The sequence below is a fragment of the Ischnura elegans genome, chromosome 4 (genome assembly GCF_921293095.1).
Source record: "Ischnura elegans chromosome 4, ioIscEleg1.1, whole genome shotgun sequence".
NCBI lineage: Eukaryota > Metazoa > Arthropoda > Insecta > Odonata > Coenagrionidae > Ischnura > Ischnura elegans.
The window spans coordinates 28,674,666-28,689,247 of record NC_060249.1 but is presented as its reverse complement, the minus strand read 5'-3'; the positions used below and the strand labels follow the sequence as shown (position 1 = coordinate 28,689,247).

General features: G+C 39.2%; 1 protein-coding gene across 2 annotated transcripts in view; it reads right to left on the bottom strand.

Annotated features, from left to right (window-relative positions):
- Nucleotides 1-14,582, bottom strand: part of LOC124157205 (phosphatidylinositol 5-phosphate 4-kinase type-2 alpha) — a 101,148-nt gene that overhangs the window by 58,375 nt on the left and 28,191 nt on the right. For both annotated transcript variants that reach the window (XM_046531749.1, XM_046531750.1), the window contains exon 2: nucleotides 12,314-12,411. In XM_046531749.1, the coding sequence (XP_046387705.1) occupies nucleotides 12,314-12,411 (98 nt within the window). The remainder of the gene's footprint in view (nucleotides 1-12,313; nucleotides 12,412-14,582) is intronic.

Below are 14,582 nucleotides of genomic sequence, written 5' to 3'. Positions count from 1 at the left end.
GCCCATCATGAAAAAGTTCTTATATTTTGGAGGATTTTTTTTTACCAAGCAACGCATCTACTATTTACATGATCGAGGATGAAACGGAAAAGAAAGTATAGTTTAGGTCAAAGGACGGAAAATCCCTGCTTTTCGTTTACCGAAGTTCTCGATAACTGCGACGAAAAGCGGATCGCAAACCTCATTACGTAATTAAGACGAAGACCTATGGAACATTTATGATAGTCCTTTTCCTAGCATTTATCAATGGAAATTTAAAAAAATAGAACCAAGCAATTTAACCCTCATTGATCACAAGATAGCACATGAATGCAATAATTTAAGGATTAGCAATGATATATTTCACCAGAAACAGAACGGACGGCCAAAAGTCCACCACAATAGGCGTTGGGCAGAATTCCCATTCAACTTTTCCGTATCTTCCAGTTCTTTGTTGACGCCAAGACCTTTTGGTTGTGAAATGATTTTTTCAACCAAAATTTATCTTTTAAATACAATGACTTTGATTTGATTGAATTTCGAATTCGGGTCAGAAAGCTCGCCTTTAAAAATAGTACGGACCTTTTCTGGAGCATTAGCACCTCTACATCACGTGAGAAAACACCAAGAGAGAGCACCAAGACTTCCTTTGATGATAAAAAATTAACGCCTTCGTGCCAACTCACGTCGCACCGCCACCACGACAATGTCAATCACGATACGCGCCAGCCCAGGCACCAGAGCGTGTACGAAATGGTACCTACATAGTCCTATTTTTCATCGAACTCCTTGCGTTACTGATTAGCAGTGCGACATGAGATTAGATGCAGAGCCGAGGGCCCATCTTTATGAGACGTAGTAACACGAAGTCACACTAAAAGTTTTGGCGCGTGATAAAATATTTCGTGACAGACGAGGGTTTTTTGGCAGGTCCCGAGGCAAACCGAGATAGTTCCTTCAATGCAATTAGGTGAATCAATACAAATAACTGAATTCAATCGTTTTCATTTTATTACTTTAAAAAATCCGATAACCAATGATACCCCTAATACCTAAGCATTACATCAGCATTAAAAAAAAGATTTTTGCGATAAGAAAATCTGAAGATGTTTATCTTTTGAAGACGGCATTTTCCAGCCATATAAATCAACTGTATAAGCAATTCCATATAACTAACGCATAATGACTATGACATAAACTAATTCATAATTTCGGCGTTAAATCATTGTAGCTCTGTTATTCGATGTGAGATAAATTAGTAAATTTCATCAATTACTTCACGGGATAATTTGGGGGAATAATTAATGGCACTCACTTTACTCGGCTGTGGGTCATTTTTAAAATGGTTCTGTTTTTAAAATAAAGCAAATTCAAAAATTTCCAGACTATTTAAAGAAATTCAGATGAGGAAGGAGAAAAGGGAAATAGTTACGGCAATTCTGTAATTAGACGGTATTCGTGGAGGAGAATTTCACCTACCGATGATAATACAAGCCTAAATTTTCACTTTTAGATTAAAAAATAATAATTAAACGATTAAAATTTAACAGGCAGATGGAAGAAGGCAAATTACATTGATGGACATACTCAGAAAATGACATATTCACAGATAATAGAAAAAATTGCCATGCTTTGGCGCATGTATAACGATCAAGCGATTTAAAACTTAAAAATTATTACGGCGGTTACTACAAAAAAGATGCGATAGTATACTAATAAATTGCCCAGTTAAAGGTATCAAACCAGGCGCTGCAATTACAATTAGCGCTTAAATGATCTACACCACCGAAGCATACCGAACAACTAAAACAGATTTGGGATTAAGTTTTTACAACGGGCAAACTGAATAGGAAAAAATTGAGGCATATTCAGGGACACCATAAAAAGATGTTTTATTTTGTAACTTCAATACTTCCTCTTTGTTGTTCTTTGCACACATAATAGTAATGAAGTAACATATTAACATGTATCTCTATTCAAAGAAAATATCTAAATAAATAGGTGACCACCATTCAATCCGACTCAGATAAGGAGTCAAGCTAGACAGCCTCTAAAGCCATCGATGACCCTTGGAATGATTAGTTATACTGAACTGAATTGCTAATACCGAATATCCTGGGACGAGCTATGACTATGCGAATTTCAGAAATAAAAAAATACATCAATTTTTATGATACGATTTCTTTTAGGAGAAGTTCAAATTATTTGATCCAATGAAACCAATTTCGAAGAGATATTAGCTCTCCAGCTTGAAGCTAGTGATATATTTCTGGGCAGGCCGTTCCACACACACATCACAGAAATTCCAGGCTTTTCATTTTATTGCCATTTCATAATTCCGCTTCAATCAAACACCTAAGATACACTTGACAAAAGAGCTTACCATCGAAAGTGTTCTGGGCGCACCTATTACAACAATTCCCTTGGGGAATGAGAGATTGTCCTGTAGACAGCTTCCCTGATACATAATCACTAGCCACCTTTGACCACACACTAACAGTCTGCTCCATAAAATCCTCGCCCCTCCGTCGTCCACTTCGAATTGCCTTATCATTTCAGACTTCACCCTGCAGTCCAGTCTCCGGCTTCTAAATCACGACCCCGGAGATTGAGATGCCTTGAGCGGTAGCTTATCGCCGGATATGGTCGGTTGTGGTTTTCGGGAAGGTGGCCAGCAAATGAGGTCATGTTCTTCATCGATGTTACGAGGACGTGTCCAAGCGGGAAGATTGCAGTAAGAATGGAGGTAAGATTGTAAAGGAACCAAACATTTACTTAAGATCACGCGTCACACCCCCTCTACCAGTCGTTTTTGGTGACCCATTATTCGAATTTAACTAAAGCTATATTTAAGCAACTTTCACTGCACATTAAGTAGACTCAAGGCAATATTTACCTGTAACACAAATTTGAATATTTCGCTTCGTTATTTTCTAAGATGTAAAATTTTTATATTTGAGATATTTGACGACAGTCTCATATAATTTATGGATGGGGAAGAGAATTGTACACACAAAACACTGTAGCCGATTAATCTATGACGGATAAATTTTCAGATTTTATTCCATGGGATATTGGAGGGGAAAAAGGAAATTGCACTCACTTTACTTAGCGGAGGAACATCTTTCATCGACTTAGCTTTTACAAAGAGGGCAATGAAAAGAGTTACTGACTTCAAAAGGATATCAAATAAGAAAGGAGGAAGGGAAATTAATTAACCCCATGTCATATTAGCCCAATAATCTATAAAAATCTGACGTTTTCATAAAATTACTTCAAGTTTTAATCGAGTAATTCGACTCAAAAAAATTCAACCGGTCGATCCGGAATGATGCATCATCTCATAACCTGTCATAGTCAAGGAACATACATTTTAAAAGATATAAATTTGTAAACTGCGCCCTACGCAGGATTCGAGCTTGGAATGAACTTTAAGTCTACGAACCAATGGTATGTTATGGTATTTGGAGGAGGCAACCGAAAGCTGAGGCCATATGCGCCATGCGGATGGGTAGGTTGGGAAATGTGAAGAGACATCTAGAGTCGGGTTTAGTCTTCTAACGCAAGGCACCAACGGGAGCATAATTTAACGTCCCATTCAACGGACGGAGTGCTATACTTGAAGTACAATCTACGAAGCACTAAAGCAAGGATCGGAAAGTCTCTGTAAACACTCTACCATCGCCTGGATTTGATTCCGGACCCACTGGGTGGGAAGCCAATACTATAACTATCACACCTACCCGATCCCCGTCTACGAATCATACCAAACCCAAGGCGGAAGGAGATATGAAGCACAAGCAGAGGCTATGCTAGTTTCCTAGGCCGCGCTAAACCAAAGGGTAGTGACCACTCATCAAAACCTACCCACACAAATTGATAACATTAGCTCTGAATCCGCATGATTCGATGGAGAGGATAAATTCCGATTAATCGAACTGGACTTCAAAAGTGACACGCACGAGCATGTATTTCAGTAGCAAGGGCTTCTTCAAACTGGTTGGACACTAGATTCAACTACCATGAGTGCAATCATAAAACCACAGTTCTATTAGCTAGCACCAGACCTATGTAAAAAGTTTAAGATATTAAGCCCCATAACTATTCAATAAGGGGTACCTATATATTCCACAATTATTTAAGTGTTTTCTAATGTAATATATTTGAATGTAAATGGAATAAAGTTATATTATATTATTATATTAAAATATTTGCTGAAACGTGAGGATGGCAAGCCATGATAATCTTCTCCCACCAGAAAAGCGTTGAAAAGATGACTGGCACAATGAGACTAAAGGTGCAATAATTACACAAAATACATTAACGAGTACATGATTCTTGAACAGAGGTGTTTTCTGACACAGATCTAATGAAAGGAAAGAAAAATAATAATTTTGGCCTCGCAATTATGTGGGATTTTAATAGCACATAGCAGGATTTGAAGCTAATTCCAAAATTTTCACCTCCAGGTTCCTTCTACGTGCACTGACATTCCATTTACCTCAGGAAGGATAGAGCCAAGATCAATACCCCCTTGAGCCTTCGGATTCAGTACTTTAATACTCACTACGAAAACGCATGCATTGAGAATTCGTTGATAACAATTTGAAAATGCATTATTAAAACTTTCGAGGTATTACTGGTGATTTAAAAAGACCCGGCATTAAATATTAAATAACTTAAAGTAAAATAAACTATGACTACTTAAAAGACTAAACTAATTAATTGTGAGTGAAACAATTTATATACATCAGAATGAATCGCTGGTATACAAGATTACAATATAAATTATCAACGAAACTGATGGCGATAAACGAAATAAATACGTCTAATCTTTGAGACACTAGGCATCGTCATATTGAGGTCCAATATATTCGTTATTGATTATGATTCTTACAGAGTTATATCCGTATATTAGCAAAGGAAGTGCCGGAATCGGATTTCATCGGAATTTATCAGACGTTCCAAAACGTTAAGTGATAAAAAACGACACACATTCCAAGAGAAATAAGTGGGCAAGGTGATATTTTTGCATCCATCTAAATGTGAATCTCATTAAAAGTATACACATGAGATGTTTCAAGCAAATCCGTAATCGCAAATGATATGACTCCGATACAAAACCTACATTACCAGGAAGCGGATATTATAAAGACTCTTTATTAAAGAGCCACCTCCTTAAAACATAAGTCTGGAGAAAACAGGTCCCAGATAAAAGAAAATGAGAAAAGTTGGACAGCATACGGCAAGTAACTTCCCTATCATCTGACTTCATAAAGACACAAAAGTAAAATATAAACCGCGTTGAAAGCTGCTAAGTCTAATTCTGTCGCCGACGAGAGAGTTGCAGCAGGCAGTTAATGAACTATTCACGCTTTCTAATTGACAAGAATAAATTAACGAAGTCTCACATAAAACTGTATCAATGATACAATTACACCTTGAACCACTCCAGAAAACTTACCGCGACGAGTTCTTGCAATTACTTCGAGAACAAAAAAAATGTGCTTCCGCTAGGCTAGGAAGGAGTGGGGAACGAGCTATCGAAGCAATTAAAATCAATCAGTTGTGAGAGCGAGCAAATGGCCCTTTGATTGTCGAAAATGGACCCTGTGCACCCTTCCTCTGCACCTCACCACACCCACACACACCGACCCCTATTAATTCTGCCATGTCCCTTCATTAACCACGCCATCGCCGATTGGCCTGCCCTCCCTCCGCGCGACCTGCAGCGACACCTCGTCCCCCAACAACTGTTCCGACGTTGCCCCCAGCTCCCGAGAGGAAAATTAAGGGTTAAGGAGAGGAAACCCCGGGTCATCCGAGGTGGATTTAAATTTTTCACAATACACCGGAGAAAAACTAGGACCCCATTCATGTACGAACAACTCTTTTGATTTGATGATAATGGCTCTTTTTAAGTTTTTGATTTGGGTAAAACATACAATGAAAAGTCAAAATAAGGATTACATTTTACACTACGAAAAAGGATTTATGGATGAATAATTCACCTAAATCGCTTATTTAATGATATCATATGTTGGCGATAAATTAAATTTGCTGATGTGATACATCCAATAATTAATGAATCATCATTGTTTATGAGTGAAACAATTTAAATACATCAGAATGAATCGCTTGTATATAATATTACATTATAAATGATCGACGAGACTGGTGGCGGTAATCGAAATAAATACGTCTTACGAACCTTTGAGACGCTAGGCATCGCCATATTAAGATCAAATATATTCGTTATTGATTATGATGCTCACAAAGTTATATCCGCATATTAGCTAATGAATTATCGGAATCGGGTTTCATCGGAATTTATCGGACGCTCCAAAAAGTTAAGTGATAAAAAAACGACACACATTTCAAGAGAAATAAGTGGACAAGGTGATATTTTCGCATCCATCTAAATATGAATCTCATTAAAAGAATACGCATGAGACGTTTCAGGCAAATCCGTAATCGCAAATGATATGACTCAAGCCACTTTCGGGCATAGATCGATCGCCGTCCACACGGACCGGGATTAAAAAGCCTCAACACGAGGAGGCCTATGTGCCAGGGGCACTCAGCCGTCCCCATCCACGTCGAGTGTGTTGACGCCCGATCCCATGGCGCCCAGCACGCGGCACAACTTGGATGATGGTTAAAGGAGGGCGCTGCGGCGCGACACAATCCCTTCAATCCAAAATCCATTAAATCCATTAAGAGGTTCGTTCTACAAACTTAATACGTGTTATTTTCGAGAAATCATCATTATCAATATCCTACTTATTGTGAGTCATCAAATGACGGCCAAAAATACAGGTTTCCCTTGACACGTTTCCAGGAAAGAGCATTTTAGAATCATTTTTATACAGGCTCCAATGGCGATACTCCACAAAAATATTAGTCCAAAAAAAACTTTTGGGATGTATACGCCGTTTTGAGAAAAACCTGATTTGATGATCGCTACCCCATAAAAACGGTGATGTTAAGAAAACCTAGATCTGTTAAGTCACTTCTTGGGTTATTAACAAGTGAATGTTGTAATTGAGGCTCAACCCCGGAGGTTATATGAAAATGACCTCGATGTCGTTACAAATAGCTGGAAGAAGAATTGATAAAAACATAAGAATTGATTAATCCGCATTTACGTGCGCAAAATTTGCTTTTTAACCTTGATGGACGATGTCCATAGGGGTAAAATATTTTTTATTAACATACGGGAAATACATATGCTTCGAACCGCACAGATGCGGCTCTACCCCCTCCAGGCATAGACGAAAGAAGATCTGTTCCTTGAGACCTAGCCATCAATCATACCACGATAAAGATTTGATTTAGATGCAGTTTTGGCATTGTTATTTGAAAGAAGCGCTCGACTACGGAGGTCAATTTGCGACCACAAAAAAGGTAGAAATGGAAAGGTAACGCGTCATTTTCGAAAAATCATCATTATAATAATAAACCTCACTGTGATTCATCGATTGACGGCCACAAAATACAGGTAGGAAAGGAAAAACTCGGCGTCGGCATTCGGCATAATCTAGACGAAAGGCGCTGAAGGACCCAGAGCTTTACGTCCGATCCGAGGGTCCAAGAGGAGAAATTGCGGCTTCCACACAATATGTAACCGAGCAAGTGTATGGGGCTTCCACGGCGATATCTAAGCTATTTGTCCAGCTTAGGAATGGGAAGCCAACATAGGGAAGCTACCACACCGGCCAGATACTACTTTAAATGTTGTTTTGGACATTCTTTTTTAACTCTCCTCTTTCCACGTCCTGTCACATTGAATGACCCCAGATGAATTGTATCTATAAGCTTAGTCATCAAACAATGCAACCCGTCTAGATAGTATCATTTGATTTGACCGAGATTAAAAATCGGTAAGGCGTGCGATCACTCACAGCACCATCGGCATGCAATTATTTGTGAATTGTCTCCAGTTATAAGTAGACCACTTTACCTCGACGCTTTTTCAACAACTTTACGTGCCTACTAATATTAATTCCCCAAATATATCACAATTCATAATTGAATTTCACTTTCAGAAGAAATTGCTACTACAGACTAGCGGTCTTACTTGAAGTTTTCACTATAATGCGGTTGTGTGTGCCAGAAATTGATTCTTGGGTTTCCAAGAATTTTTTTAACATCTCGCTCTCGACATCCACTCCACCTGCAGGGCTAACCAGTCTGCTCAAGAATCTCCTCTGATCTATTTTCGGACCGACAACCTCATCATTTATTTCCCCGCACACACGGAGACAGGTAAGGATAAGCCGTGAAACGCTTCAGAGGATAGTATAAAACAAGGCAACGTCCTAACTTCCGTTCCTAAAGCCTTTTTCTAGCCAAAACAAGCTTACATGCAATCTCTAGCACAAGGATGATGACTGTCTTTCACGGAATTCAAGGATTTCACAGTTTTACCCGAGATTCCCAGTTTAGAGTTTCTCTCATCATGTTTATAAATACCGCTCGCTTGTTTGAAGTAGCTCTCTGAAACACGTGTTGGAAAGAAACTGCATGCGAGGCTTCATAAAGCCTTTGACTTATCCTTCGCAGAAAAAAACCTATCCAAGGGAATAAACTCACATTATCTCCAAGTCTGCAAGATAAAAGGGCACATCAATAATGCTACATTTTGCTCCTACATCGCCGCATTTCTGTAGCAATTTGTGACGTATTCCAGGGTGCACGATTTCAAACATGCTCCACAACGTAATGACCTTTTTACAACTGCAGTTAACTTCATGCTCGAGTATACCAACAAAACTATCTTGAAATAATTTAATTAATCCCTTCTGTCGGTGTGATATCTACAGGCGCCTTATCCGCCATTTCCAGGAAATGATACATAAATAACTTCATTGCTCGGAAAGAACAAACTCTCCTTGCATTAAACTCATTCAAGCGTTCCAAATTTCCATGTCAAGGATGGAAATCTACGCAGGAGGGATTCAAACTTGCGACCTAAGGATTGGAAGGTAAGGAAAATCCGCACTCAGCGATGCCGGCATAGCACAACGAACAGCAACCAAGACTGCATTAGAGATTCATTCCATTCGAGATTACTAATTACTTCCTCGTTCAATTCAAGTTTAATTCAATCACGCATCTTCCGAAAACTTCTCTACAGCCGACAACATGCTGTCGAGACACATATACGTTGAGCAACTTCGCCCAGGCAGTAGATGCCTACGAAAACTCCCACAACACCGTCAAATGATGCAACACTCATAGTCAGAAATCAATTCCATGGAGTGGCCCCAAATGCGAGCGTGCATGGAGAACCTAAAGACGTAAGGTAATAAACGACGCCCGATAACCGCCCATAATACGATTCCCACTGAAAGGTGAAAAGGAAAAACACTCCAAGGAGAGGCCTTGATGATAGCTATTCCCACGAAATATTAACGTATAGTCTGTCTCCACCCAACATTCCGAACACTGAACGTATATTAGTTCCAAGTTAATGGAAATCAATAAGAAGAATAAAAACGGAAAAACCGCGGAAGACAGTAGGAAAAAGATCATTTAATCTGAAGTACCCGGCAATGAAATTAATCGTCAAATATTAGGGTCACTTATTGGGCTGCAGAGAAGTAGGCAAAATGTTGTCACAATTCACACCTTTAACACCTTTGGGCTTCATCATTATACGAAGATAAGCCCTATGAGATAATTCCACAAAAGCATGAAAAATGGCCAATCCGATTAACCATATCTAATTCGTTAAGTTTGGAAATTGTACTAAACCATGACCATGAATCAATAAAACAACATTGGCACACATTTCAACCTTTTACTCACTGTGAATGGTAGATCGAAATGAATGATTAATACTTTACGCATTTATCATGTTCTGAGCATGCGCCTAAAAAAATAGTAGGCAATATAATAGTAGGCTTGGTTAAAGAACTAACCTTGAATTAAATGGGCTTAAAATATCTTCATCCCAAATACAAGTACGTGTGAATTCTATGACTACTTATCAAATAAAATTTTGGACTAGGTTTAAACTTAAAATAAAATGACATTTTCAAAAAATTAAGCTCATTCGTTGAGCTTATTTTCTCAAGAAACTACTGACACGACGAAAGATGCCCTCTTACGTGACAATGTCCGAATTCCAACCAAAATCTAACTCTAAACGAATTACATGGGCTGATATCAAGCTGATATTAAAGTATGTATAACTAATGATTTAAGGCTTAACTTTGTGAAACCTTTCCATTGTGTAAAATGAAAGAATAAACTTTTTAAGGTTCGCTAATATATTTAAAAAGCCCGACCCGGGTTTTTTAAATATATTAGCGAACCTTAGGGTTAGGGTTTTTCAATATATTAGTGAACCTCACTAAGTTTATTCTTTCTTTGTCCACTGATATAAAAGAACTCAAACGTATGCAGCGTAATGGACGGTCCAGACATCACATGAAAGTAAACAATTAGAGCTGGTACTCTTCACGGGTTCACCTTTCTAAACACTGCGATTGAATTCGAACTTTCCATCTCCGCCTACCATCCTTGTTATCAAATCCATTATGGGAATCCTCGAGGCACCGTAGGCGAGACGAGTAAAAGGAGAGCGCGCAATAAAAAAAAGTCGAGCACCAGAGAGCACAGATGGGGGAAAGGAAATGGAACATGACCAATAACGAGGGCTCGGGAAAGGACTAACCATTCCCATGGGAGATCCTCTCCCTTCCATACAGTCGCATTGATTAAACGTACGTGCCTCGTGCCATTTCCCTGAAACGTTCACTTTTTGAAGAAAAAAACATTCCGCTCGAAATTGCGAAAAAATTATTTCCGAGGAAAAGATAATCCTCGGTCGCGCATGAAATGAGACTGGAGAGGCAAACCTCGGATTGCCACACAGAAGGAAGGAAGGAGGATGAGGAGGCTGCAAATCATCAACTCACTGCCATTCGTTGTCACCGAATAACGAAAAGCCAAAAATGAGTCAAAACATGGCACACCCGTTGGCTGAGAATTAAATGAATAGTCTGGCTCTCCTGCACAACTGAGAAAATATTATTTTTGGACCGCCTCCTCAATTTTCAGAGGGCCAATAATCCGCCTGAAATGAAATCCGAGAATTCTCGCAAATTACGTGAGACCCGTTCGCAATGTAATAAATATAATTAACCCGAACGTAATTAACGGTCCTATTGATGAAATGGCCTATTAGCGCTCTGAATCTCCCTCATGATCAATCTATCAGGAGATTGTACAAGTATGGCAGCGTTAATGATCGCTTATTCAGGATTCCAATAACGTATTTCCTTAAGACCAGCAAAAAGAAATTGGATATTCATAAAACAGTATTTCAGGTAAATTTGCTAGTAAAGCATCTCTAGGTCATGCCAAATTCACTGCTGAAATATGAAATCCCATTTTATACACTAAATTACGGATTCATTAATAATTCCTATTAAATAAAGCGTAATAAACGAGGGAATCCTGCATAAAAACTGCAGCGCAACACCTAACCGAGGTTTGATTAAGCCCAGCCCAAATTCAAAAAACCTAAATTACCAATTTTCATCTTATATACTACGTGATGTGTACGCTACAGCAAAAATGTTTTATAAAAAGACATAGTCAAAAAGTAGGCAATGCATTACAAACAACAACTGTCATAGCTAATCCCAATCATAGAATTCAATCTTCCCTGATTATGACGTTCCATTAATTATAAATAAAAACTTAAAACATCTTTCGTAGAGCCAAGTGGCGATACAAAGGGATCAATAGGCTTTCCCAGACGGCTACTAAGTGATGAGCTCTAATGAAACTTTTTTATTCGACGGTGAAAGCATCGAATTTTGCTAAACGACGTTGAAATGTAATAAACTCGTCCAGCCACTCGAGAGAGGAAGAGCGATGGGAGGGTAACTAGGGAGGGGGCGTCAAGATAAAACCAATTTGCCCATAAGAAGTGGGGTTGAAAGGCGAAAAAGGAGGAGACGGCTTAAAGATGCCACCCGCCAACGGCGGGCAAGAAAGTGCTCCCCTGGTGTGAGCGACAGTTCCATCCGACGGGCAAATTGTTGGACAGATTATCCTATTTTCCCGGAGTAGAACTGCCACAGCTCGACTCGCAGCGGGAATGGAGAAGGACGGGGGTGCAAACGGAACCCTTGTCAAACACCCAACTTCGCAGAGTGGTCTGCGGATTTCCAGAGCTCAACATTCTCGACGAAGAGAGCGGTGGAAGGATAAGTGAGGAACATAAGGGGACAAGAAAGCCGCAGCGGCGGTGTGGAGGGACACGATGGGAATACATGCAAACGAGGAAGGAAATTGGAGACACCTTGACACTCACTTGTTGAAGAGGTGGTTGTCCACTTTGAGTTTGGAGTAGGCGCGGAAGTCGTCCGGCAGCAACATCACCGGGATGTTCACATGACTTAGCTCGTTGATCTGTAATGACAAAAGAAAATGACATACATTTAGAATAAAAATACCTTATACAACCTTATAAAAATACAGGTTCACATTAGCGCTAAAAGAGGAAGTTTTCAGAACGTTTGCAAATTCGGTCACTCAAAATCAAATAACTTATGGACAATATATTTTAACGAAAATTCCTTATGGAAAACCTTTTGCCGCTAATTTGATTGCAAATCGTCTAAGTAAGAGGGACCCCGAAAGTAACTAACCCTGAAGTGTGAAAGTCACACGCGTGTGTCGTACTCCAGGGTAACCTCTGCCCTCACATACTCTAACCAAACTTCCGGTCGAATCACTGAATCGAAAGTTCATTACAACTACCTGGCTTATTCGATAAGAAAATTTACGGTAAAAAGAATTCCTTTACCTCATGCAGCTATCTCTTTTTTGTCATCAAGATTACAACAGACCTGCTCAACTTATGCTAGATAAACAGTTGAATCTCCGCATTCAATCCTATCATAAATCTTATCAACCATTGTCATCTACTTTAACTAAACATACGACGCCGCTGTTATCATCATTCCTCTTCAAACGAGCTAATTCGTCGAATTATTCCTATTTTTAAATTTCCCCCTTAAAATTTAATTAAGCCCTACCTTCCCTTCATACGTGATTCAATATAATTATCACAGACTCGGTAGTGGTATCTAGCAATACTGATTTTTCCATACTAGATATGAGATATATTCACGTGTGTCATACGCTGAAACATGTAATTATTTCTGTTAAACACTAATGTATGCTCCACGCATTATACTTACGAGTCATAGATCATGCTTAAATTGCTACCAATAAGGGTCGGAGGAATAGGTCTTTAGTACACTGAGAGAACAGGTTTGGATGCTACACCCTAAACCCTTTTGGGCGGGGAGATTTGGATGCGCCATCAAGAATCATGCGACGTCAGAACTAACTCTTTGGATGTGAGAACCAAAGGCAAAGAATGTCACACCAAACACGTCCAGTCATCGTCCTTTGGATGGGAGAACCAAAGTTATGGTTAGTGCACTCAACCGGTTTAGGTACGAAATCTAAATCTATTGTTACGCGCTCTGGTGGCAATCTCATGAAGCTCTCTAGCACCCGCAGTTCTGTGTTCAGCCGTGGAAGCCGTAGACACGTGTGGACTTGTTGTGAGCAAAACGGGCGAACTCTGCTGCCGCTTGTGCTTCGTTGCTCTTGCTGCTCGAGATTATGTACGAGGGGATGGCGAATTTCTTATCGAAGGCTGGACTTGGAGCCTATATCCATGTGTTCGCTGGTAAGTTGCGAGTTGTTGTTTATTCTCACGGCCATTTTGTGTTTATTCTCACCGCCATGTTGCATTAATTCTCATGCCCGCACTACCACCCTTTGCTTATGAGTTCTTCATATTCCCATTGTTATCTCTATGTGCTTATTAAAACAAAGTTCAAACTCTCAGATCATATTTTGTCGGAAGTGCTGCTGTGCTTATTAACATTGACCTTTATTTATTGAGGTTAAATTGTCTCACGTTTCTTGTATTTCCCGATGATATTTATAATATGTTGTGATTGTATTTTAATAATATTTTATGTTATTGGCATAAAATTTGGTAATGATATTAATTCACTGTGTTTTGTGCACTTTTTATGATATTATAACGGTGGATTCATCGAGAGCCTTGCGGAGTAATCATCGAGAGCGTTGGCACGGAGTTTATTGACGAGGAAAGGAGAATGAACAAGAAGAGATTGAGAAAAATTGTGTGTTTGGAGTGAATTTTATGTAACTGTGTGTTTATATATTGGAAATAAATGTTCTTTCTAGTGTTCTACAAATATGGATATTTATTTTTCCACCCGCGCATGTTACAATATGTTGAATTATGTGATAATAGATATTATGATAATCACAGAGCTAGGTTTTCTCATTTTTTAGTCGCACTGTCTTAGTGGTCTATTTCAAAATGTGTTGAAAAAGAACAATACTAAGGTGTAGTGGAATTGAACAGGAGGGAGGAAGGGATAGGGGCGCCATCTTTTGGGTAGGTGATCTAAAGTTTTCATTCGGCATCCAAACGTTGTTCTGATGAGCTACCCAACGCTTTGGTTCTCACACCCTAAGTACTCGTCCATCTTCTTTGGATGTAGCAACCAAAGGAGTAGTTGGAACAT